Genomic DNA, 26,317 nt, shown 5'->3' on the forward strand with positions numbered 1-26,317 from the left:
CCATTCGGAGTCACTGTAGGGAGGTTCCACTATATATATATAGGAGTTACGATACAAAATACCGAATTTAACGGCGTTCTACAAAAATTAACCAAACAAATAATTCCGTATTTAGTTATATTGCGTGAGCAAGACGGTTGAATTATGCCTCATCATACGCCCTCCCCCACGCAAGCGAATATTGAAGTGATCCTCCGCCGTACACCTATCGGAACTTGACCCAGTGGACTGGTAAGGACTGATTTCTCTCTTATGAAAACATAATCGATTTTCCAAGACTATATGAATGAGCATTTTCACTCCATATCTTAATCGAATAGCACTAAAGTCACACACTAATGCATGTATCATGTATTTCAACTCTTACTTTTGATGAGATTAGATGAAAATCTGTTTGAAATTACAGTCAAATTCACCATCAATGTTAAGGTTTTGACGTTCTTTGCTGTTGAAAACAGAATTGCACTGTTTTTATTGATCGGTGAAAAAATAGCATTTAACGTAAAAAAAAAAAAGTTGACACAATCACGAACATATGTGCAACTTTGGACATATGTGCGATTATGGACCAGCAGCTCCTCCCTGCAGAACGTCCTGACCTCCACTGAATTAATGATTACTCCGAGCAGGGCCGTTATTTAAACCCCCCCTCTCTCAAAAGGTGAGGCGATTTCTCCCCAGACCGCGAGGCGACCATGTCCAAGAAGCTGGTGATCATCGACACTGACTGTGGGATCGATGATGCTCAGGCCCTGCTGTTGGCCCTGGCGGCCCCCAACATCCAGCTGCTGGCTGTGACCTGTGTGTTCGGGAACGCTGAGGTGGCCGATGTGTGCCAGAATGTCTTGAAGGTCTTCTCCGTCTGCGAGCGCGAGGGGGTGAGTTTGTCTTTCTTGGAACATGAGAATCAATGTGGCTTTAACTGTTGCAATATTTCTGTTAAATCGTGTCTGAATTTTCATCCTGAGTGAATCAGGTCTTGTCCGGCCTGTTGTACAATAATTCTATGGTGGGAAGAGAAGAGAATGCGCTGGAATCCAAACTTGACTTTATGTCCTTTGGGCGAGGCAACCTTCGCTATAAAATGTATCTCCAAAATATTGTATCTCTTACTTTAATCTCTTGATACGTTATCTCTCTCCTGCTCCCTCAAAAGAGCAGGAAAATACAGAAAATACACAAAAACATTGTAACACATTGTAACATTTCATCCACATAAAAGGCACTAAACATTTTTATTACGTACAATAGTGTAAAACTAAAAAAAAAAAAAAAAAAAAAACCCGTCCACACGAATAATTCACAGGGACTGACGTGTCCAAGCCTAAATGCAATGTGAGTTTATGAATAACCCAGTTGAACAGTGTTATTTAACATATGAGAAGTAAATGATTTATGTCAAAGGAACTGAGCAGGTGACAACCTATCATTCACTCTCACACACACTTTCACACACACACACACACAAGTTCGTATTTAGATCCTTTTTGGCAAGGTTTCTCATTGCCAGAACCCTTTCCCCAGCCTCTCACCCTAAACCTAACCATCCAAAACAAATACACCCAATAAAAACTATAATGACCTTGTTGTTTTGAGGCGTTTATCTTCAAACTGAGGCTCAATTTTGTTAGGACCAGCATAAAAGTCCTAACTTAGCCACATGTACTCACAGGGAGGTGTTTTTCCAAGAGTTGGTCCCCACAAGAATAGATAAACTAATCACACACACACACAGAAAGAAGAAAAAACATAGATTTGATGTGATCAAATGTTGAACCAGGCGAGTTTCCCCTGCTGTGCACTGAATGCACAGCACTCACTGTGACATGCAGAGTCACAGTCACAGGAGGAGACAGTTGAGCAGACTGAAGGCCTGTTTCTTCCACAGATCCCTGTGTTCCGGGGAGCCTCAGGTCCCCTGGTTGGATCCTGTAGCCTTGCAAGAGACCACTTTGGCAGTGATGGACTCGGTGGCGTGATCACTGATCGAGATCCAAAGTGGGAGGAGAAGATCCAGAGGGAACATGCAGCCGACGCCTTGGTCCGACTGGTGTCTGAACATGAGAAGCAGGTAACGTTCTTGTGTCGCCATCATGGAAGGCTCAACCTCTGCTCTGTAGTCTGACTGACCCCTGGTCTTTCCTCAGGTGACCCTGGTTTCTCTGGGACCTCTCACGAATTTAGCCCTGGCAGTGAGACTGGACCCTGGTTTTCCTGAGAAGCTCAAAGATCTGGTTATCATGGGTGGAAACATAGAAGGTGAACAATGAATCATAGTAATTGTCCACCTGGGTTTCTAAAACTGTCTGGTCTCCAGGGAAAGGGAATGTCACGCCGTGCGCTGAATTCAACTTTGCGACTGACCCAGAGTCAGCATATATTGTGCTGGAGGAGTTCATCTGCCCGACGTCCGTGGTCTCCTGGGAGTTTTGTTGCAGAAACAGTTTGACATGGGTGAGATGTGCGGCCCTACTGACCAACATATGGACCAGACCTCTCACCATTTTGAATGCATTTCCACAGGATTTCTTCGAAGAGTTGGTCAGCCAAGACTTTGCTGCCGCCCGCTTCATGAAGACTATCACGTCTAATTGTTGGGCCTACTCCAAAGAGTCCCTGAGGAACAAGAGGGACGTTTACTTCGGCCCAGGCTTCGTCTCTTATGACTCGTACGCTGTAGCGTCCTGCATCGATCCCAGCCTGGTGACGGAGAGCCTCGTGTGTCCAGTCCGTGTTGAGCTGCAGGGATCCATCTGTCGTGGCATGATGGTGTTGGATCAGACCAATGAGCTGAAGAAGACCCATAGCGTGTCAGTCCCCACCAAATGTGATGTCACAAGGTTCAGCCAGCTGCTGCTTGAGTCGCTGAGACAGCCAATGAGGAGGGAGAAGTAGATGATGTCATCCAGGCAGCAGGAGGTGTGCAGACAATCATCTCTTGTACTGTACAAACCTTTCTATAGGCTCTAATTTCATCCATCCTTCATCTCCTGCTTATCCGAGTTTGAGGCTTAGAGGCAGCAAATGCCACCCCAGAACCCTCCTCCAGTTCTTCTGGGGGAACACCAAAGCCAAATAAGTCTTTCCCCAGGGTTACTTCACCATGCGGGAGGCACCATTTCATATGGCTTCTCTACATGTGGAAGAGCAGCTGTTCTGCTTTGCGTCTCACCCAGTTCACTTGACTCCAGTCTATCTTTAAGTGGCCCCACCACCCCACAGAGAAAACTCATGTGTCTGCAGTCATTCACTTTTGGTCACCACCCCAAGTTCTTGAGCTTTGGTGAATCAAATACTTTGAATTTTGGCTCAGCTTTTTCAACAGAGGAAGTCCTGGTGCACCCGTCCCTCACTACCTGGCGTAGTCTCTCCTCCTCCGACCAGGCAGCGTACCCCAACAAGAACACAGAATTCAGCCATGCTGCCTCCCTCTGTAGCCCAACCAGAGGTGGCGTCGGAGAGAGGTTCCCTGCACAGCTTCACTCATACCATTTGGATTGCCAGGGCTGTCCTGTCGCCTTCCCTGGCATCCGATCCAGCTGAGTTGATCAGTTTGTAATAAACCTCCAGAGGTCTTGTTGAACAGGACGAGCAACAAGATGAGGAACACTCAAGGCACAATCCAGTAATTATCCTAACCGTCCCAGACTAGTGAGTCAGATGAACAATTGACTCATGTTCACATCAGAGGTCAGCTATGACCTTTTGAAGAGAGTAGGAAGAAAGTGTCCATCAATCATGGCGAGGGGTGGGACTGATCCAAGACTACTCCAAGACTACAAGAAAACTACTCATCGGCTGAGTTGACTTCTTGCTTTTCCACATGCAGATCAGCCAGTTACGGTACTCACACAGTTGGGTTGGGTTTCCAGGCATGTCCCACTTAAAAAAAATAAACATTCTTATTCAAGGCAGGAGAGGAAATCCTTTGATGCTACACCACTGCGTGATGCAGATAATGAAAACGGGAAACAACAATTCTGCTGAAATCCTTTATTTGAATTGGTTGACAAACTGAGGCGATGTTTACCCTCCAACTTAAATGGTCACATGACCAACGTATCCTCAAAAGAAGTCAGATGAAGACTGGGAAAACAAATGAGCTCTCTGGGATGTAGATTACAGATAATACCTTCTGCCAAATAAAAGTGCAATGGCTGACACCAATGAGTATGTCATGATTATTATTATTAGAAAGGTTGGCTGTCAACCTTTTTTTTTAAATAAAGTTTAAACCAAATTGATGTAGACAGCAACAAAGTCCTGTTAATGGCCTGTCTGACTTCAATACTGAACTGTGGAGATTCTGTACCTTAAACTCTGAATCCGATAAACAAGATCTGGTTTTAAATAAAAGCTGAGAACTTGCATGGAGTTCTCTTTTTTTGTCCAACTGAATTTTTGGATCAAACAAAATTTTCATGACTCTGCAGCTTTAACTGCCATTGTCAGGGGAGCTGGGCCAGGGCTCCGAGCTCCTCCTGCTCAGCGTGGGTCGCCACATGCTCCAAGGGTTGTAGGTCCCGCTCATCTCGTTGGAGGCTGATGGGGACGAGGTGGGACTGTTGACCAGGTTGGTCAGAGTAGATGAGCTTGTTGTCGGAGCAAAAGAGTGCAAGGTGGAGTCTGCACTGGACCAGATGGAGCTGCCAAATGTGGAGGTGGTAGGGGACCAGGGATTGCGGGTGTTCCCAAGGAGTGACTGGAACACAGAGGAGAGGAGAGCCTCAATGAGCAGCAACAACCAAAAGACTGACTCCAGAGAAGGGTCTTACCGAGGTCGGGGCAGTGGGAGAGTTGGAGCTGCTAGTCCAGGAGTGCAGAGGGTCGCTGCTGGGGTTGTCCCAGATGGACGAAGACACGGATGGGAACTCAGGCCAGCTTTGTTGAGGCTCCGACGGCTTTGGGATATGCATCCCAGTGAACACTAAACAACCGAAAAGTCAGAGCTAGTACCAACCCATGGGGAGTGAATCCCAGAAATACATCAACCGTTGACCAAGCAGACTAGCAATATCAACAAGGTCCAGAGAAGTGTGAGAAATTGTGGGTTTGACCATGTTTTGCTGTAATGGTTACCTCCTGTCAAGTTGAAGGAATTGTTAGGTCCAAAAGCCGAGAAGGAGTTGGCAGAGTGGAAGTTGGGACTACTGGCAGTGTCCATGGAACCCCAGAGTCCAGAACTGTGGAAGAGTAGCGTGAGTGGATGTTCGAGTTAAAACAGCTTCCTTGTGGACGATTACCTGTCAGAAATGTCACTCTCCATGTGTGCCAAGTTCTTGATATAGCCTTCTGTTTTAGGACCAGATCCACCTAGTGACAATAGAAAATACACATTGAACACAAGAGCGCATACAAGACATTTCAGGCAGTAATTAGTACCAGGTACTGGTTGGGTTGATGCACGAGAACTACACTAGTTCTCACATAACCCATTTCTTGAGGTGGAATCCTTATGCACGGGAGGATAGCACATAAGATTTGGGAGACACCCGATTGTCATCAAGTTACCTGGACTTTTGTCATAACCAGCAGCTACAGCAGCAAAGGTCAGGTTTCCACTCTTCCCAGGCAGCGCTGCAGATGTGGACACTTTGCTTCCTGGAGCTTTCTTCTGGATAAAGTCACTGGAGAGACATGCTGATCAGTCTGTGAACTCAAATATGAGACGTGTTGGGAATATCTATAGACACCTGTTGCTGTTGAGCACACTGCTGTAGCTTCCTCTGGACAGAAGCACAGGGGAGGTGGGCGGAGGGGAGCATGAACTTTTGAGGAAAGGGTCAGCATTTAATGTCTGCAGGGATATCTGCTGGAGACTGTCAGCTTCTGTAAAAAAAAAAAAAAAAAAAAGTGGCATTGAGAATAACCGAGCCATTCAGAGGCTCATTTAGGACCGATACTTACGGTCACTGCTTTGGGAAATTGGGACGTCCCATTCTGGAGGGGCAAACTCCTTCTCGCCCTCGGAGCTGCTGCTTTGGCTCAGCTCTTGAACAGAGCTGCTGGACAACAGTTTGGAGAAGATAGAGCTGCACCCATCGTCCAGCTTTGTCTCTTCTGGGAAAAAAATGTAGCAAATTAAAGACTGGATCACGCAGCTTGTCGCAAAGTTACAATGCTACAGTCTCTGTCATTGCTTCGTAAATGTCTGTGATTTAAATTAGAAGAAGAACAGTAAAATGTGGTGAGACTCACGCCTGGGTTTTGGAAGAGGTCTACTCTTTTGGATGTTTGTGAGAGGGTGAAGTGCTTTGGATGTGAAGCTCTTTCTCTGTTTGGTCTCCAGTGGTGTGACATAAGGCAGCTCCAGACAACTGTGGACAACAGGTCAGTGAATAAACCAGTGATCAAGCATCACCTCTCCTCATCTAGCAACCTTTCAATATAACACAAATAGTAGATATGATAATGTCTAAGGAAACACAAACCTTGACTTTTCTACTTGGTTTTCTTTTTTCGTGGCTCCTTGTTTTTTCGTTTTGGGTTTGGGAATGACATTTGCTGTTTCTTCATTCACTTTTTCAAGGATAGCCGTTTTTCCTTTCTTCTTTACTGGTTCCTGCTAAGGTGAGGGATGTTGGTCACGCACAGAGACACACTTCCACAGCACAACTGTCTCATTGACCGTTAAAAGAAACATTTCAAATTTCATTACTCAAATGCTTAAAAGACTCCGTTTGCCACATTTATTGCTTGACTGTTCAGTCAACAGCCAGTCCAATCAGTGTATTGGAAATGCATCACGATTTAGGTGAAACTGCGGTTCTGACCTCTTTGATGTTGGTCTCTGTGTCCGGGTTGGACGTCTCTGTGGTGGTGGACGAGCTGTCATCATTGTCAGCAAGTGTGTCTTTTAGTTCACCTCCCTGAGACATTAATGACAACTTTTTCTCCTTCTCCTCCTTCTTTTTCTGTGCTTTTGTTTTGCCACGCAGCTTCCCTTTGGGCTCCGTCACTACAGAATCAGAAACAATCCCAGGTCATTTCAAGGCTTTCAATTGGTATTTCAAATCTAAGCACGTGTCTACCTTTACTCTGTGACAGTGAGCTCTGCTCCTGTAGACCGTCTGCTCTCTGGGATTCTGGGCGGTCCACGTCATTGTCCATGGCTTCGATGAGGTTGTCATATTCTGCATTGTCGGGGCTTCTGTTAGACAGTGTGGACGGAGCTAAACTTTGACTCAGGGGCTCAGTTTTACTGGCCCGAGCCTTCCGGTTAATGAGCTGGCAGCCAACAGAAGCAGCATCCTGCCCTGAGCTTGTGTTTCCTTTTGACTGCTGGGCAGAAGATTGCATAGATGTCCTGCTGAGGCCAAGACGTGACCTTCTGTCTTGGTTGTCTGTGTCCGACTGTCGGCCACTCTGTCTGTTTGTCCGTGCCGCACCATTACCAGACGAATATAGACCTCTGGAGTTTTGGTTGGAGTCACTGGAATCATTGAACACTGTATTTTAGTTTGGTTAAGGTTGCATTATATAATAGACAATAAAGTGGATTATTTTGGATTAAATTGGGACATTCAATATGCTTGTACAAGCTATATTTTTCAAAATACAGTTCAATACAATGAGGTCATATATATTTTTGAGATAATTATGATTTAAGTTTACAGATCATTGAGATGACAAAATCCACTGGCGGAAGGCAACTTGACATTGCTGACTAACTGGATTAAAACATGCAACTATCCTAGTCCTTCTGATAAAGCTGCAAAATGCAATTACATTTCCCACTAGAGACAAAATACTGCTATTATACCCGACTATTATATTCATTACAGCACACAACAGATACTGGCGTTCTTTAACTTACTTTGTATCACTGTGGAGTTGCACTATGTCCCTGAGATTAAACGGTCTTCCCGTCTCCATGGAAGAATTGGACTCAGCAGACAATCGTCTCTGAAAGAGCTCCCAGATACTCTGAGCTTCCAGGTAGGCGGTGGTGATGACTACGAGGAACATGAAACTGCAGAGGACAGTGGCACTCAGAACCCCATCTGGATACATTTGGTGTGTACAAGGACAATTTACCTCATGACGAGAGACACCACGACGTAGAGCTCCAGCTCCCAGCTGGGCCTGGGCAGTGTACCCGCACATGTGGCCAACATGTGGTAGGGCAAGGAGGCATTGAGCACAAACACAAACTGTGAGCCTCCCAAGGTCACTAATTTCAGCTCGCGGATCACTCTAGATGATGTAAAGTCGGGTGTAAACCTAAGAAGGAGGACAAGTCAAAGGCAATATTCAGATTGATCTCATTACAGGTGGTTTAATTTATTATTTACAGGTCAGTTAATCAAGTGATAAACATGAAATCAGCCATCTACGTCATGTTTACGTCTTGCAGTTGTGTAAAAACCCTAAATATCTTGTGTGCAATTATGACACATACATTTCAAACACAACAAAAACACTGTGCGCACAGTGCAAAACCATGGTTTTCTTCGGTAAAGGCAGAGCATGCTAGCAGGTCAGTTCAAGGAGATAAGAAAGAGTGTCATATGAGCAGAAGCCACCTTCAGACAGAGAAGCTATTCATGCTCCCAACTCTGAACTCCTCCGCTCAAGTATTAATAGCTGGTGGCTGATGAGAAAAACACAACACAGGGTAGAGGTTCACTCACAGTATGATGAGGTCTTTCGAAGTGTTTGGTTTCAGTGCAAACTCTTGGCAGTTGAGAACTTTGAATCCATATCCTTCGCAGGCCAGTCCATTGATTTCAGCTGATCGGATGGTGATTGGCAGCAAACCTGTGTTTTCCACTTTAAATGTTCTTTTTAGAGTGAAGTTGGGCTCCTTGGTCTTTGTCTCTGTAAAAGAAAATTGACAATAATCACAAGTAGAATTTTAAAGGGAAATAAATAATTGAAGTACAAATGCATTAATGCAACATCACCATGTACCAACTTTTAAAGCACATGATATGATTTTGTCAGGTGTGTGTATACTCTGAGCAGCTCCAACAGGACACTCACTCTCTGTGCAGTCTCTCAGCAAAGCCTCTGTCATCTTAAACCTCAGAGAGCTTCCCACACCAGGAGGCTTCCCTGCCACTTTCAGTGTCTCTGTTGTTCCTCGACCGTGAAGCATGATGGCATCAATTACAGTCAGATTATTTCTAAATGGAAAAACAAGTGGATATTTTAGGGAGAACAAAAACGCTTTCTCAGTGTTGTGTGGTGTTTAAAGCAGCACCTGACTATCAGGAAGGAGGAGACGCTGTGGTTGCTGGTGGGAGTAAACCTGACGTTGAAAGACTTGACTTCTCCTGGCAGCAGCAGCAAGTTGTACACAAAAGGTCGAGTTGATCCTTCTACAAACCCAGTGCTGCTCCTCATTATGCGTGTCTGACGAAAAAATGTGGTGCTTGTTAGTGAAAAACAAGTTCCACATGCATGCAGTCATTTTCTTTTTAAGCTGATGAGTCCATTCTCTTGGAAGGACTTGCAGTACTCACCTGATTTCGGTGAACTTTGAACTCCAATGTATTTGTGTCAATATTAATGTTGGACAAATTTCCCAAGGGCAGCCTAAAAAAAGGTGTTATGAGTGTTTTTAATATACATGGATTCTGGATGTAAAAATGCCCCCACCTGTCAGCAAGCTTGCCAGAAAACACTGAGGGATTTGGGAGAAGTGCCAGGGGAAGAACTTGGACATACACCGGAACATCAGCAGGGTTCTGCAGAGTCACCTCTTCATCCTGTTCCCCCACAGAAAGTTATTTAGTTGGCAGCACATCGATTTAATGATAGTCGCTCATTTCTTCATGTTATTTTGCACTCTCTAGATGATCTAACTCACCGAAGAGCTGTTGGTGTTGGTCAAGGGGAATGTAATGCGTTGTGAAGAGTTGACCAAAGACGGCCACGTCAGTTGAGCTGTAATTTTAGCTTGAACATTCTTCTGGAGATCAGTGTTGACTTCAAATGTGGCATCAACCCTTCAGAGAAAACAGTGTCACCCCAAAATTTTCTCTCTCACACACACACACATGCACATCTTTAATCACTTACTTATGGCCTGAACGCTCATTCAAATCTCTCCATCGCCTGACAAGTTTCTGGTGAAGATCAACATCTGAATCCCAAATGTCTTCTTGTAACACCATACCATGAGGCTTGGACTCAGCTGGTGGCAGAAAAGAAAAAAAAGAACTAAATTCCTCTCACTTACTCTCCGAAGACATCATGCAACAGAAATAGATGCACTTACACTTCAGCACAAATGGCAGACCCACATAACAGTGGTCACCACACTGCAAGCTGGCGTCAAAATATATATTTGCCACCTGTAAGGAATCAAAGAAAAATTTTGATGTCATAGTGACACAGCGAGCCCCTTCAGCAAGCCAGGATTAAGACAGACCTTGGATTTTCGTCTGGGCTCCAGCTCATCTTTGTTGTTGCGCAGCCGCTTGTAATAGAAACGTATGTCTTCCGTCAGAGAACGGATCTGCTGAAGCCGAACCTTCTGTGTAAAAGTGCTCTGGATGCTGAAGCTTTGGTGGACAACCTTCCCCTAATGAAGATCAGATCGTACATCAGCAAAGATTATCATTGTGTATTGAATAAAGTTGTCATCATTTGGAACCAAACGTGTGCAAGCACAGAACTGCAAACTACTTTTGGATCTGTGTCGTTGGATCACACTATAATGGGTTAATGCATTATTTTGGGCAACTTGTGTTCATGTTATTTATTGATACCGCGTGCTTTCAAGCACCACTAGGCTTATCGGCAAGAGCTAATGAAACCAGGCAGCTGCTGTGAGCCTGCTTCTCAGACAGAAATGACGCCTTGCTTACATGGCACTCATCCACACCCATCAGTACACAACATGTCATTTCTTGATACTCATGCAAGACTCACTGGTATAAAAAAAACAAAACATGCACGAGCCTGACAACATGAAGATTCTGAGACTGCAACTGCATGCAAAAACTAGTTTAGTTATAAAAAAAATAAACCTCAACCACTTTAACTCTGAACTCTAAGTGTATTCTGACTAAAGTGTTCCTTCTGGGCATGTAAATGAAATAATTCAATATCAATCATAAAACAATGCGTTATCACAAAATAACGTGACACTGATCCAAAAAAAAATTGCCCTGCTGGTAGTGCCATACAAATGCTTGTTTCAGTGCAAATACATTTTTTTCTGAAAAGGGCCAGACAAAATGTGAGGCGGACAACACAAATAAATTAAGACAACTTCATATCTTAAGTGCATATGTAGCAGATGAAGAAAATACAGCCAGGAAGCTAAATATAAATCTCAAGTTCATTTCAAAATGACCAGTTATTAAACATGAACTGGTTTCAAACATAATCGAAATATCGAAATAACCTTATACACAGGAGACTGTGGGCAATACTAGTTTAGTTCAGCACCACAGATCCAAGGCTATGTTCAGAAGTGGTCTAAATCCCACATTTTTGCCGCTATGCAACCTATATCTGATTAAATTTTTATTTTTCAAATGCGACTCAGGCCACTTGGATATGTGGTCCCAAATAGGTATTCGATGTTTTCAGTCTGAACAACCAAGTCACAATTATCTGACCTACACATTATCAGGCCCTCAGAAACATACATAAAAGCTGAAAAGGAAATTATGAATAAATTCAATTTCTTTAAAAACAATTTGAATTGAGCATTTAGCACCGCAGTCTGAGTATATGTTGAGGCTAACAATAGTGGCAAGCCAAATATTGTGTTAACCCTTTGAAAAGTATCTTTATTTGGAAGGAATAATTGACAACAACTGTACTGGATCAGTGAGATTTTTCTCATCAGATTAGATTATTTTACTGCCTTAGAAGTTAACAATAATCAAGCTCATCAAGCAAATGTTTGTTATGTGATCATTATGCAATGCACTTTAGACATATTATGTAAGATATGAAATGTAGTTCAATTATGCTTGTGGTTGACGGAGGCTCAAGAACTATCAGTTTAATAGTGAGATGTGGTTAAGCAAGGAAGTGACTGATTTAAAACTGTCCAAACACTATCTAACAAATGCACTTACAGGAAAGGAAGGAGGCAACAGGATCTGTTTCGGGGAACTGGTTAATGTCCCCACAGCTATCAGAGCTTTCACGGGTATGGTTAGGATCTGTGGAAACAGTTATAGTTAAGTAGAAATCAACCCAATCCGGGACAGAGATTATGCAAAGAATGTGTACAACAGAAAAAGTATACACCTCATAGTCTGTTGTTAAGTGCACAGCTCCATCATACATGCCCTCCAGGGATTTGGCCACCAGCGTCACTCGGAATGCAGCGTAGTACCCAGAGGCAAGTATGACCTGTAAGAGCAAACATTTTAACAACGCTTGTCATTACTGTAAGTCAGCGCCACACCTCTAATCTCATAACCATGATCAAAATGAATTGTACGTGAGGACAATTATCATACAGCAGATCTGAAATAAACAGTTGAAAGCTAGGGTCTCACTGGACTGTAAACTTCACACACACGAGGAAGACAAAAGGAAAAAATGTGTTTAAAAGAGGCCAAAGTAAATCGAGGCAAGTCAACCAACATTAACACAGACATTAGGGGTCTGTTCCCAAGACATACTGTATGTTGCTTTGCTTGCAGTCACTGGTTTTGGGTAAGGCTGGCCACACCTTGAAAAACACCCCACTTTTAAAAGGACTATATAAAATAAAAACAAATAAGCCAACCAAGAGTCACGAGTCACCCTACCAGTGCCCATATGAGCTCCACAGTCAAGCTCTCAAGCTTGAATGTGGAAAAGCGCTACATTGTTTGTGGTTAATGGATCTTGCAGCAACAACAACAGTATCTCAGGGACAACACCCAAAAGACAAAAATGTCAGTTGGTACTTCCTGGTAACAAGATGACGTGGCCCTTCTGCCCACAGTCTGAATTATGCACAATGCTTAATGCTTGCTATACAAAATCAACAGACCTTTACCAGTAGCATTCTACAGCCACCACTACACTTGACGCTACATTTGAAAAATATGCCATTCGTCAACAATTGGCAACAAATTTAAAAATGTTCCCAAACGTCAAGTGGGAAATATTCAAAATAATATTGAAAAGATGTTACTGGTGTGTAAGAGTAAAAATGATGTTTTGAAAAAGATCAATGAGACCTTTCCATGAAGATTTTCAATAGTTGCCCCTGTCTCACTACACGAGCCAATGTATTTGCATGTAAGTGCCACCCCTCCCTTTCTGCCACAAAGGGTTGGCAGCCCAAAACCACATTCTTTGACAGCAAGAGGGTGTATCGATCTGGACAAATCAGTACATGTAGATATACAGTATGACAGATATGGTAGGTTCTCACCGTTTTGTGACTGGAGGCTGAGCTGTTCTGCAGATCCCGCAGGCGACCTTTGGCCACTGTTGAGTTTCCCTTCTCTGTTTTGACCAGTTCCATACTGAGACTGTCTCCAGTCACCAGCCAGGACTTGATTTCCAGCTAACAGTTTAAAAATAGATGACCAAAGGTTGTCACTCATTTGGTAATGACAATTTGTATATAGCTTAAAAAATGTTATTTACTAACTAATGTCTGAAATAAAGATGACTTTTAATAATTACCGGTACATAATTTGGTTTCTGCACAAATGTAGCCTAAATAGCACAAACAGTTAATTCTGCTAAGCAGTATCAGCAACAAACCGAGCTAAAATATGTAGCGTACCTGTCCTAAGACACTATTCCTCAGTCGGTGGAAAAATGATTGTCATCATCTGAAAGTCATTACTCTCACCTCTATTGGGTTGCTGTTGAACACCACAAAGACGATGCTGCTGGTGTCTGTGGCACTGCGAACCCCAAAGTCCAGCAGGTTTTCTTTAAGACTAGGAGGCAGGACCACGGGCTGTGAAACATGATCGATTAGTGAGCAATGCTGCCTGCACATTGTTTCAGCATGTTATATTAGAATGTTACACAAAGCAGAGCCCAGTAAAGTATCATCAACAATTCTTATCGGCACTTATCTTTATTTGAAAGCTAAAAACAGATTTGACAAATGTTGTAACACATCACAAGATGATATACGAGAAGGCGATCTGTTATCTCATAATTCTGCAAATAGCAGAAGTAAGCATTATGAGAGAAGGAGGAAGTTCTCCTTTCCAACTGCAGCATAACATACACTTTTTAGTTGATGTCACATTTTTCTTAAATAGGGCTCCAGCAACAGCAGGGCTACAACTTTCAAAGAGCACAGTTAAACTATTGACTGAGGGCAACTTTCATCAACCATAGCAGCTACATCTGAGCACTGGATATTTCACTGAATGAAAATTGGAAAAACTTAACGTAAAAAAAACAAACAAAACAAAACAAAACAATAGTCTTTTTTGTACCTCCAAAAAGCCAGTGTAAGCTCGAACTGGTAGGTGAAACTTTGATGCATTTGTGATGAGCAGGATGTTGCTGTCTATATGTATGGAGGGCCTCACTGGCCGGAAAAGGAGGGAAAAGATTAAACAAGACTTGTGCGGAGGAATGACGATTGGTGCGCTGAAGTTCTGCACCTGAAGAATAAAAAGAAGTATGGCGTCAAATAAACATAAAAAACAAATAAGTCAGATGTGCCTACTTTCAGTGGGACTTACTTTGAACATGGTTTTTGCCTCCTCTGGCAAGGACACATCATGTATGCGTATGGCAAAGTTGAAGGCATTTGTGAGAAATATTGCTCTGTCAACTGGGTCAACAGGGCTGTCCCGAATGTGGAACAACGTGGCTGTATGGTCGAAGCCCAGATAACTGGGAGAAGAAATAGAAAGTTTATTAACACCACAAAAGAACAAACTAACGAGTAAATACCAATGATTGGGTTAAAACGGAGGGCTAAGAGTGTGCCCAAAGCCTCACCCTTCTAAAACCTCTGCCTGGTATGGAATTTCAAGCTTTGAGTAGCTCTTTTCTTTTGCTTTGACCGTAATTTTACCCAAGAACTGATCAGGTCTTCTGGCCTTCGAAGCTGTAACAATATGCAGAATGTGAAGACTAAGGTATTTCAATGCAAAAGCAGTGCTCCACTGTCCTATTGTATAAAGTAAAAAAGTATTGTAAATAATGAGTTGATTCAGCTACGAAATGACACATAAACCCCACCTTTGTCAATTAAATGACATCATCCACTTGGCTACTGATAAGAACTTGACAAAGAATCCAAATGAGTTCCTTATAACATATGGAAACTCTTGTTTTCATTTTACTATTCTTTTCAGAAACTACAGAAAAATTGACAACGAAAGGGCTGTGATTCTAACAAGCCAAAGGCATCTCTAAAGGCTAATTAGAATTCTCAAAAGAAGCTTGTTCAAAAGAATAAAGAAAAACTCACCGTCAAAGCTTATACTTGCAACTTTGGTGTATCTACTCTCTCCAGCTTTGAGTGTGACTGCTTTGAAATCCACAGTAACCGCTTCATTTGACGGTGTTGTGCGTACACTCTGCAGAAGTCAGAGAAGTTGAAGTCAACCTGGTGGTTAGGATGGCAGCGCGGTACAACACCAGCATTCACCGAGACACCTACTGTAATTGGAACATCTTTTGTTCCTGAGTTCAAAAGGTGTAGATTCAGCTGTTTGGGTCGATCTGAATAAACAAATGATTAGAGTCAAGAGAATTCAGGTCAGAAAGTCTCTACTACTTAATACAGGTGGGAGCTGTACCTTGAGACCGCAGAGTACCAAAATCAAGCATCTCAGTGGAAGAGTAGATACCAGGTGCTGAATGGGAACCAAAAGATAATTCATCTCAAGCGACTGAGAGTAGGGCTTCATCAAAAGGGGTTAAAGCCCACCTGATGTGACCTCCACCTCAACAGGAAGGATAATGAACTGGTCCTCATTGGGAGCATTCGTTTTGATCCTGATGAAAGCTGTGTGGTTGTCGACATCTCTTGACGAGAAGCTGGCTCTCATCACTCCTTTGGTCTCAAATGGCGGAATTTCCTAAAATGAAACGACCATGAGTCACATTTTCTTGCCTGCCTGGACAAAACAATTGCAGAATTCAGGACACACCCATAACTTCCTAGTTCCTCCTTGTTGGCCAGTGGGAAGCTCAAGATGTAGATCCCCACCACTTGAGTACATTTCTACCACCTGGGGATGCAAGAGATAAATATTCAAACAGAGAATTAAATCAACTACTACATAAATGCAGGAATAACTCACTTGCAGCGGTTCACTGAATGGGTTGTGGATATTTATTAGAGGCGAGAAGCTGCTGTTGACAGGAACTCGTGCCCCAATGAAAGGCCGGAGTCTGTAGGGGTTGGGGATGCCCACGCCAAACACCTTAAACCAGGAAAAGCAACATCATTCAGGTCTACATTTTTCCCTCGATTCCAAAAAATAATTAGGCGACTAAGTACCTGGTATGTAAACACTCCATGATGTGATGTATTAATAAATAAAGTGTTTTCTACATTCCCAACAACTCGAGCAAGAAAAACTACATCGAATGATGTGTTTCCTCCAGGTGGAATTATCTGAGGGACAGAGGGTAGAAATAATGTTAGGCAGCTGAACAGCATTTACTCTTATGACCTCAACTTTAGCTACACACTTGGTAATTAACACGTCGATGACTTTACTATTGAGGTGTCTTAACTTATCCAACAAAATACAACAATCTGAAATACATACTTCGGAGAAATACATACTTTAGAGAGCACAGCTACGTGCACTCTGAAGAGCACATATTTTTATTTATTTTTACGCGTAAAATAAATACGCATCTTTAAGTAATCTGTAGAAAGAGTTTATGGTAGTTGAAACACAAAACCTGAAACAATTACAATTTAAAAACAAAAAGCGTCATGTATTTTAGAACGGCATATTAACTGAACATCTAATACAATATGGGGTCAATCATCAATGTCCACAGGATCAGGGTTTATGTGTCTCACTCTGCTGCTGATGTATATAGGATCTGCGCTAAAGTCGCTTTTTGTATGCACTTCCCCAAGGCTAAAGCATTTTCACCGGCCAAATGACAACACACCAGAGAAATAAGGAAATACTTTGGATTTCAAAAAGATGTCGGCCAAAAGACGGTGCCTCATTGTCATTTCCACAACAGGAGATTAAAGTTCCAAATATCCCTGCTCAAGTTATCTGGTGAGAATTATTGTTATTATATCTGTATATATATCATATACTGTATATGTTTGTTAGATTTCCTATTCTCTCATCTCTTAACTACTGTAGCGGGTCTTCGCTGACAGGAGCGATCACTCAGCACGATTATCAGACATGCCTCCGGCTTTGTGCGCATTTGTGCAACAGAGTGAACCCTCTTGTCTGTCATCTCAGGGTCATCTTGCGAGCACACGCTCAGTTCAGCAAGGTAGCGAGACTTGTGAGGAGCAACACAAGAGATCTTTGTGGAAATAAAGGGAGGGGAAAAAAACATGACCGCAAAGCCAAATGCCACAGTCCCGGTGTGGGAATATTTTGGGCTTCATATCTCATGCGTGAGGTGAGACCAACAACATGGGCGAGCCAGTTTGACCATTGTCGTCTATGTGGTGGCAACAAAAATAGCAACACAAGGAACCTGCATGCTAACCACATTTTTATTAAGTTCAAGTTTGGTTAACTGATGCTATAAATGCATTATTACGACATTTAAAAGTTGTTTAAAAAATAGTTTTACCACAATGGTAAAATACTGACAAGAAATACAATTATTACATTTTATGCATAAATACATATTTGCATTATTTTTTATTGTACCTTACATTAATGGTTAATTTAGTCTCAATATAACGCTAACAAAAATATCTTCACAATAATAATAATAATAATAATAAATCCAGTAGTAAACGTTGATATCATGACAAGCATAGTTCACATTTCAAAGAAAAACAAATGACGATGGCATTTTTTTTCCCAATAGGATGCATATATTGGCTTTTTATAACCACTCATCTGATATACATACTTACCCTATTCTGGAAAAAGGAGGCGTGAAAATGTGCCGTTGTTGCTGATATTGATATCAAACTTATTTCCTCTGAGCTAGGATTGTGTAAATAAACTTTCTCCATTTTTGGCATTCCAACAGGCCTGGGAACAAAAGAAAAAACAAGACATTGCACAGTATGTTCAATTGAAATGATTAGTTAACATTTTAAAGGCTAACCAGGCAGCACTAGAACAGATGTTAATCTTATTTATATTTAAACAATAAAATGCTTTCCGATTCCATTTGATCTCAACCAGTCGAGTGTTGTGCAAAGGTCAAGACAATCAATTTCATAGCCAACTTTTGTTGACAAATAAGACGCCTCAAAGGAGATGGCCATTAGTCTGGAGAGAGAATCCTAATCCCATTAAAAAAAAAAAAAAAAAACAGCTCAGAATCTGGCGGACGATACGAGGTCATTAGAGATGGAAACTGAAATGAGCCTTCTGGATCTTCCACCCTGGCATTGAGGCAGGACTTCAGTTTGTTCAGTTTCTGTTTTGTGATGGTATATGAAAATAAAAACATTTTATGGAAGCCATTAGAGAACTTAAGTCCCCCTTTGAACCTAAAACACATTGCAGGTCATAGTCTAACTATGCCTTCAATATATTTGATACGGTACAGATTTACTGAGCTCATCCGGTATTTTTCTTAATTTCCTATCAAGTCAAGAAAGCATGAGCATTCAAGGTTACATATCTGCGCTCATAGCAAATTCCAGGCTGTTAAGTGAGTCACTTAGTTACATCCGCAACTTGGTATACAGTGGCCTTGTGGACACTTGGCCACACCAGAGGATAGATTGTAAATGGGTGTATGGCTCAGGAATGTGCTCAGATGGGTTTGACTGAAAAAAATATTAGTGCAAGCATCAGTTTCAGATATATGGCATACTGGGGCAGGAATATGCTCCATACTATCTATGACTCATGCTTTTTCCCCTTAAATACCTCAATGACCCTACGTGAGCAATGACATTTGCCCATCTCAGGGAAAATTTTCATCAGATATAGCCATTCATTGTGTCAGATTCCAGGTTTAAAAAGTGTACCTTCCACTACTAGTATTTGTTCTGTACAATTTTGCTAACAGAAAACTGCAAAAAAGAAAAAGGCTTGAATCGAGACCTATGTTTGTAGGAGGAACATCCACAATCTATATGTAAAACCTCATAAATTTGGACCAGGGGCTTATCCTCTCATGTCATTCCTGATGACGCATAAGGTGTGTCTCCAAATGATACATAAATAGTGACTTTGTTTAATGTTTCGAGAATGTGATCTACAGTGGCAGCACAGACCATATCAGTGATTCCCTATTTCGAGACAATTTGATAAGCAGTTTAATCATTACCACCATCTTCATTCACATATGACCCATTACTTCACTTTTAACCCCCCAAAAAACACACACACAATGCACACAACTAGTATACAAAGGCATTTATGTATTTTAAAAGAATTTTAGAAAGATACTAGAAACATCTCTGCATGTGGGACAGCCCGTTCCTCCGCCAAGCCGATCATTCCTCCCCAAAGAGGTAATAGCGCTACAATAATGAAATCTTGGCAGCGTTTCTGCAAATCCCCCTTCTCCTACAGTGGAGGCGCAATTCATTGTTGTGGAGCTACGGTTGTAACTAATAAGCATCTCTGAGCAACTTTTTTTTTCTTTTAATCTGATTAAAAATCATCATCTGCATTTGGTGTCACTGTTTAGGATTTCTCCCATGGTCAGTATGCATGTCACCCGTAGTGAGCAATTCCTGCGCCGTCTTTCTCTCAGTGGTAACACATCTTCCATGTGCATAATTTACAGGTAACCTGTTAAAATGTAGCTTTACCAAAGAAGTTTCAAGTGCATGACAAGCAGCTGCTGTTGTAAGTATTGACAAGTGTTTGAGGAAGGAGTGGTGCAAACGTATGTTCTCACTCTACAGTACAAATACGTTAAAAGTACATTTAAAGAACAACATTCATAGGGCTGACTGAATTGTAACCCAATTGCTTTTTGTTTCATTACAACTCAAGGTTGAATTTTTCTGGTACCACTTTGAACTGACAAGATAAAATTTGTCTGAGTACAATGGAAAAGAGAATCGGGTTACTCACTGTTCATGGAAGTCCAACATTGGAGGTTCAAAACGTATAGGTCGGCAGTTCCCTCGGTGTGGGGAAGTGCTATGAGAAAAAGGGAAATGTGACAGGAGGAAAAAGAAGCAAAAAAGGCGACAGGCATCCATTTTCAAGCACATTTCACATGAGTGCTAGTTGAAGCGTAAGAAAAAAAATGACACCCTGATTGGTGTACAAGTTTAGTAAATAATGAATTAGGGTGGCAATGAAACCAGTCCCAAACAGAAGGGAGCTCAAAGTCTTTATCCATGAATATCCAAAATAAGGCTGACCATTAAAAAAGTACAAAAAACACTAGACTCTTTGTTAGAGTGGCTGCTTCGCTCGCACTGCTTGTAAACTTCAGTTGCTCCCAACTAGATGAGGACAAACGTACAAACTGACCAGACCTGTTTGACAACAGGCGTATTCAACAATAGAGAAGGACGTCCCTGTTGAAAAGGATTCCTTGTCTGTTCATAAACAGCACAACTATGAAATACGAGACTTTATGGTAATCTCGTGTAAGTACCGATTCATTAGTGAACAAGCCACGGTGCATTGACACATCTTAAGTTTAGTTAAGGTAGAGCAGCAGTATTTGCCATACTGGATATTTTTTGCCTGAGCAACACATCCACCACTAGAGTCATCAGACAAATAAACGGATCAATTACACTCAATTTACAGCCAGTCAAGCATTAGCGGGTACAACATTGGCTGAAGCTGCACGCTCTGGTAGCTGTGCCCCCAGAAGACAGGATGGATTTCTATCTCCAGAGGCAACCTGTAATCCACACCACAAACTCACACAGGCAATGTTCCTGAAGGATTATCAGTGACCAACAGTGTATCCTCACCCCTCTAATTCATATTACAAACACCCACAAAAAAAAACCCCAGTGGGAACGACACCTCGGACAGCACTTGGCTGCAAATACTGAGCAGCCTTTCACTTGATGCTGCATAGCTGATTTGTGTGACCTGTAACTGGAGTAGCAGTGGCAAATGAATTGGGAGGTGGTACAGGTGGTGGCAGTTAAGGGGGACTGTCTGCCTCTTGGTGACAGATCTGCTAATGTCAATCGGTAATAAAGCTGCACCACTTGAATAGGGAAAAGCGCAGATGAGCCTTTACCATGCAAAGGTTGAAGAATAGCAGAAGGCAGGAGAGGGAGTGTCCATGCCATGGCTATGCAAGATAAACACTCTTTTATGGATTATATGTTATATTATGTATAGCGCAAACTTTACTAAGACATCCTGAGATGTAGCCTGACAGCCATTAGGGGCAGGGAATGATTCAGCGTCTTACATTGCGATACATGTGATACAAGCAAATGGCCAAACTTTTCTTCAACACACTCAGATTGTGCGTGAAGTAATCTGGATATGCTAAAATTATACATCTCAGATTAGTGATAGAATACAGCAATCAAATGACTAGTGAGATGAACTATAAAGACATAATATATATATACTTCATAAACAGTACACAGGCACAGAGATTAAATGCTGGCAGAATCCAGTGCCCACACCAGAAACTGACTAAAATAGGCTGATTGTCCAGCCACTGAAGAGTATAAAACAAGACAGAAAACAGTTTCAAGTACAAGAACATACCATGATAAATGAAAGACCTACCTTTGTTGATAAAAACTAAAATCAATGTCAGACTCAGCCTGAAATGGAAAAATAACACCAATCATTGTTTACAGTTTTACTTTATTGGAAGGTTTGTGTATATTTGTGAGAAAATGGCACGTACCTGTAAAAGGCCTCCCTCGCCAAAATGAAGGACTTCAAGGATTGTGTCTGACTGAATGAATGCTGTGAATGACAAGATAACATTGTATAGGACATTAAAATGTTTGACATTTACAAATGCCTCATAAGTGTAGTTAAAATACTAGCACAAAAATATATGAAAAGAAAATATGTACTTTTGGTCTCATGCTGTCTGTTGCCAAGACAAAGATGTACTTTCTTCCAAGTGTGTAAAACTCCAGTGCCTACAACTGTCCACAGCGTTCTACCACTGTTTCCAGATGTTACAAATAATGAATAGGTATATTTCAACATATACAAATTATCTTCCCTTTGTACATGGCTTTCAAAAAGTTACTCCATAGATACCTCAATTTGCAACAAACTCACAGGGAAGCTAACATGAATCGTCGTTTCCAGAACAAGATGAGTATTTATTCATCCATATGATGAAGAATAGATATGCAATGAGTGAATAAAAAGATTAATAATAGTAGCAACACCTTACACTGGAATTCATGATTAATAGGAACCATAATCAGCCCCGTCTGAAGTGACCAAAAGAGAGCAGGAAACAAGTGAGCCAACCAAAGGCCAATGACTGATCACCACCTCCACTGTTGGATAAAGGCATTCAATAAAATGACTGATTCTGATATGCCTCTCAAAATAAATGTACACGGCAACACAAGCCAAGACATAACATGAAAAGAAGGGACATTTCTTGTTAATCTGTCTTGACAGTGGAAGTGCTCACCCAGGACAATAATTGATGTATACTGCATTTCAAATATGGCCCAATCATGTAAACAACAGCTGGGAGTTAAAGTTTAGATATTTGTGGCAATACTGAGAGGACCAAGAAAAAGTAGACATCCACTATTTACTAGTAAAAGCATAATGGATTACCCAACTATGTATTTCATTCAGTAGTGTTATAATAATCTGATTAAAATGTTTAAAATGGTAGCACCAAATGCATGTAATAATTCTGTGGGTTAGTGGATTCATGGGGAAAAAAAGAACTTTCTGACTGACAAAAAAATACATGTATATTGTGCAGACTATGGCAAAATGTACTGTCCTATCACTGTACTGAGATGTTGTATTGTGGACATGCTGAAACAAGGTTTTTAAAGAGAAGTCATGTTGAGTGCCAACATATGTGAAGACTACTTTATTGTGTTTCAGCACCATGGCACTTTGATTATTAAGATGCTCATCTACATGTAACATTGAGGGACACTGCCCGCACCCCCTTGTAGTGAACAATAAAGTCATTTCAGACAGAAAAACATGGAAAGAACTAGCAACGTTATAGGCCAGACCAATAACAAACTGAAAGGAAGCAGAGGTTTCATTCTTTATATTCCATCACATACGTGTCACGCACACTAAAAGCGAAAGCAGGGCGAAAAGATGAGAGTCAGCAGTTTGAGTTTAAAGCACAACTCTTCAAAGCCCCCACTGTTCTTGGTAAACGAGTATCACCTTATTCTTCAACAGCCAAAAAACTCAAGTGTTTCAGGGCTGAGGCGCAATCTGCATGTTTGTATCAACTACTGTCCACTCGGGACTTGGTCAATGTGACCTGGCAGCTGAGGTTTGGAAGCCAAACGGCCGTAATCTGTCCAAGGTACCGGTTATCTGCCAAGCTCGCCTTGAACTATCCCGCTGGTCAACACAGGCGGCCACGTTTACAGACAAAAGTCTATCTGGGTCCGACAGGAGCCCACGACAGGCACGATAATAAACGCAGAACTATCATCCCGAAGCTAACGATTAGCCGCTTTCTCTCCGCCTGTTTGCGTGTTGGCACTGGCAGGAATGCTAACAGACTTGCCTCTCACCGTGACAGTTGCTGGTTATAGTTAGCCTCACCTAACTTAGCACGACATATAGGAAATGACAACACCACTGACTGCAGCGACACTCGCGTCCCCCCCTGCGGTAAAGGGGAAACGCCAAGCAGCAGTAAACCACAGGAGAAGAAGGGCTGAGAAGTGCTCAATTCTACCGAACGAAAGGCGCAACACAACAGTATTCGGGAGTAGTTAGCGGGTTAGCTCCGGGTAAGTTAGCCCGGTGGATGGAACCTACCACTACGGAAGTTACCGCGAGCAAAAGGCAGAGTTAGCCAAGTTACAAACCTTGTTTATTCGCTTGCGCCGTGTTAATAAAAACAATAAATAAAATCCTCAATAGTCCAAGACACGTTCTTCTGTTAGTGGAGTGCGGGTGGCGAGGACCCCGGACTCTCTCTTGTCTCGCCATACTCAAATGTGTTTTCTCTCAAACTAAAAGACGAGCGAGTGCGAGGACGTGCCCGTGTAACCCTCGGCTGACTCTGTCAATCATATCAGCGAGGGGAAGCTGTCTACTCGGCTGCTAACTGCTCAACATAAACTGCTGCTCTTCTTCTTCTTCCGCTCAAGGCGTGACGTTTCACGAGTGCTCTCGCGCCACGCACAGGCGCGACGTGTTACCGCTGCCTACAGCTGCGGAGTGCGCATGACCCCGGTCTCCCTTCTCCGGTTTCTAGCTCGCGAATCAAGAGACATAAACAACGATTCTCACTCTGCTCTTCTCGTCTTTATATAACCTTACGCCACCCATAAACTACCGGCCATTCCTTTAATGCCTTTTATACGCCTTAATCTCCTAGTTGTCCGTGTTTCCTATTATGCTCTTGTCATTACACTGAACTTTGTTTTGCGACAGCGTGATGAAATCATCTGACACAATTTCAAGGTCAGACAGTGGAGAACACAGAGAGAAAGTGAAGAAAACTTTGAATACTCTCAATGCCACGTTAGGGCTGAAAATGAGCAGACCGAAAACAAACACCCACGGCATACAGTGTCTGGTTAAACAAAAGCACGATGCCCAAACTCCTGCGCTGGAGTCAAAAATGTCCAACAATATGACCAACAGTTGGTCTGGATCTATAATAATGCCAATTCCAGCATATACAATGGAGCAACATTATCATTTCAGCATTTATTGAGTGTTTCTTTCTTTCTTTTTCTTCAGTTTTTCAGTCTTCAAAAAGCAAGATAGAACATACATGATCCCACCAAAGCCACCCAAAGGATAAAAAAGTGCACTCAGCACACACAAAACAATAAAGCATGATCCTTTCAAGCATTCATAAATTATACTGTATCACAGAAGAAAAATTAAATAGTGTCTAAAGGTGTCAAGAGTCATCATTACGCCATAATATTCAACTAAAATGTCTGCATTCTACCTGTTGGAGCAGAGCGGATTTGTCCAATACTGTAGGATTGTCTTTTTTTTGTAAGAACCATGCCATTTCCATTCTTTCATAATTATTTACATGTTCCCGTTGTTGTGAGCAACCCAAAAAGGCTGTTCCAGGATTAGGAGATCTACCCAAAACCTCAGAATAAATCTGAAATATAATAAATAAATATGTTAAAAATAACATGTGACCCAGCATTCCCTCCGACTGTTTGCATTTGATACATATTGGAGATGTGGATGGGTAAAATGACTGAAGCTTCACTCGAGAGTAATGAAGTCTGTGTACTACCTCATACTGGATCAACTGGTGCTCGGGTATGTTTTTAACCAAGGCCACAGTAATGTGTTACCGCTGAAGGGGCAACTTTGTATCTTTAAGGGAGATATTGTGGCTGGGGCGATGACGTTGTAAATGAGAATTGAAGTGTTTGTGCTGGCTCAATTCGTCGCAGATTTGTTGCCAGCTTGTCAACTGTAACTACCATCTCAGGCATTTGTTTGTCCTATGTTTCTGGATGATCAAGAAAGGAGTGTTCCAAACAGGAAACAAAGAGACTGTACCGGTTAATGATTATCAGGAGCAAACCCCATGGCTGCGACACGTGTTCTAGAACTCAATATTTTCAGAGCTGATTAGGTTTTTGGATTATTAGGATTCAGATGTGTATCAAAGTCTTATTGTAATTTTAAGAATGAAACAGAATCTCTTTGCTTTTGACAAGTTTTTTTTTTTTTTGCTTGCTTCCTTATCAGGACTGACCTGGAACACAATCATAAACCTTGATAAATTACGTCTACGATAACAATGACAAAGGTCGGCTACGTCTTTATGTTGCGCAAAAAAATGAGCACAGGTTTTAAGTTATCAAATAAAGAAAATGTATTATTGATGAGTTATCCATCAAAGTAAGTCAAAGCAGGGGTCACAGTTGTTGTTCTCTGGCTTTGCTTGACAAAACTGCTCAGTTTTTGTGAGACATAGAGACAACCAAAGTAAAAACCACATTTAATAAAACATGATAAATACAATTTTAGTTTCCCTGACTGTAGTCACACACAGTTTCTGCGAAGCCTGTCTCTGAATCTTGATGCACTGCCACACAGGCCCAGGACATAAACTAAACACAGCCTTGTGAGTGAAAGTGACAGTAGATTGAAGGTGATAA

At 41.9% G+C, this 26,317-nt stretch overlaps 2 protein-coding genes across 5 annotated transcripts; one reads left to right on the forward strand and one right to left on the reverse strand.

Moving 5' to 3' along the window:
* Positions 1-102: 102 nt before the first annotated feature.
* On the forward strand, positions 103-4,359 carry si:ch211-201h21.5 (uncharacterized protein LOC555526 homolog). Its single transcript, XM_053860639.1, has 6 exons — positions 103-231; positions 662-878; positions 1,889-2,071; positions 2,148-2,259; positions 2,318-2,454; positions 2,524-4,359. The coding sequence occupies exons 2-6, from the start codon at positions 696-698 to the stop codon at positions 2,893-2,895; spliced, it is 987 nt and encodes a 328-aa protein (XP_053716614.1). The 5' UTR covers positions 103-231; positions 662-695; the 3' UTR covers positions 2,896-4,359.
* Positions 4,174-24,438, reverse strand: tmem131 (transmembrane protein 131). 4 transcript variants are annotated; one of them, XM_053860612.1, is made up of 41 exons: positions 24,035-24,438; positions 21,886-21,947; positions 21,762-21,799; positions 20,115-20,183; positions 17,981-18,101; positions 16,403-16,519; positions 16,203-16,325; positions 16,050-16,130; positions 15,827-15,977; positions 15,696-15,752; positions 15,557-15,618; positions 15,365-15,473; positions 14,890-14,998; positions 14,628-14,781; positions 14,376-14,546; positions 13,772-13,882; positions 13,343-13,477; positions 12,220-12,324; positions 12,045-12,131; positions 10,379-10,531; positions 10,226-10,301; positions 10,027-10,141; positions 9,815-9,953; positions 9,604-9,713; positions 9,468-9,540; positions 9,206-9,357; positions 8,986-9,128; positions 8,634-8,820; positions 8,038-8,223; positions 7,817-7,972; positions 7,032-7,432; positions 6,774-6,958; positions 6,432-6,562; positions 6,199-6,317; positions 5,908-6,060; positions 5,694-5,829; positions 5,512-5,627; positions 5,244-5,313; positions 5,080-5,183; positions 4,776-4,927; positions 4,174-4,702 (listed from the first exon to the last, which is right to left on the reverse strand). In XM_053860612.1, the coding sequence occupies exons 1-41, from the start codon at positions 24,156-24,158 to the stop codon at positions 4,436-4,438; spliced, it is 5,310 nt and encodes a 1,769-aa protein (XP_053716587.1). In that variant the 5' UTR covers positions 24,159-24,438; the 3' UTR covers positions 4,174-4,435. The 4 variants fall into 4 exon arrangements, with proteins under 4 accessions (XP_053716587.1, XP_053716578.1, XP_053716563.1 ...); XM_053860603.1 differs by having other exon boundaries at positions 6,432-6,565; XM_053860588.1 differs by lacking the exon at positions 24,035-24,438 and adding an exon at positions 22,061-22,911 and having other exon boundaries at positions 6,432-6,565.
* Between the last annotated feature and the right edge of the window lie 1,879 nt (positions 24,439-26,317).

This window comes from Synchiropus splendidus, chromosome 1 (genome assembly GCF_027744825.2).
Source record: "Synchiropus splendidus isolate RoL2022-P1 chromosome 1, RoL_Sspl_1.0, whole genome shotgun sequence".
NCBI classification, from domain to species: Eukaryota; Metazoa; Chordata; class Actinopteri; order Syngnathiformes; family Callionymidae; genus Synchiropus; species Synchiropus splendidus.

Excerpts from the sequence above, each read along its gene's own strand:
- si:ch211-201h21.5 (XM_053860639.1), top strand. The coding sequence starts at position 696 with ATGTCCAAGAAGCTGGTGATCATCGACACTGACTGTGGGATCGATGAT. Across the intron at positions 879-1,888 it reads CCGTCTGCGAGCGCGAGGGG|ATCCCTGTGTTCCGGGGAGC; the intron begins GTGAGTTTGTCT and ends TTTCTTCCACAG. Across the intron at positions 2,455-2,523 it reads GCAGAAACAGTTTGACATGG|GATTTCTTCGAAGAGTTGGT; the intron begins GTGAGATGTGCG and ends GCATTTCCACAG.
- tmem131 (XM_053860588.1), bottom strand. The coding sequence starts at position 22,199 with ATGTTGAAATATACCTATTCATTATTTGTAACATCTGGAAACAGTGGT. Across the intron at positions 10,302-10,378 it reads AGCCCAGACGAAAATCCAAG|GTGGCAAATATATATTTTGA; the intron begins GTCTGTCTTAAT and ends GATTCCTTACAG. Across the intron at positions 7,973-8,037 it reads GTGGTGTCTCTCGTCATGAG|TTTCATGTTCCTCGTAGTCA; the intron begins GTAAATTGTCCT and ends TGTCCTCTGCAG.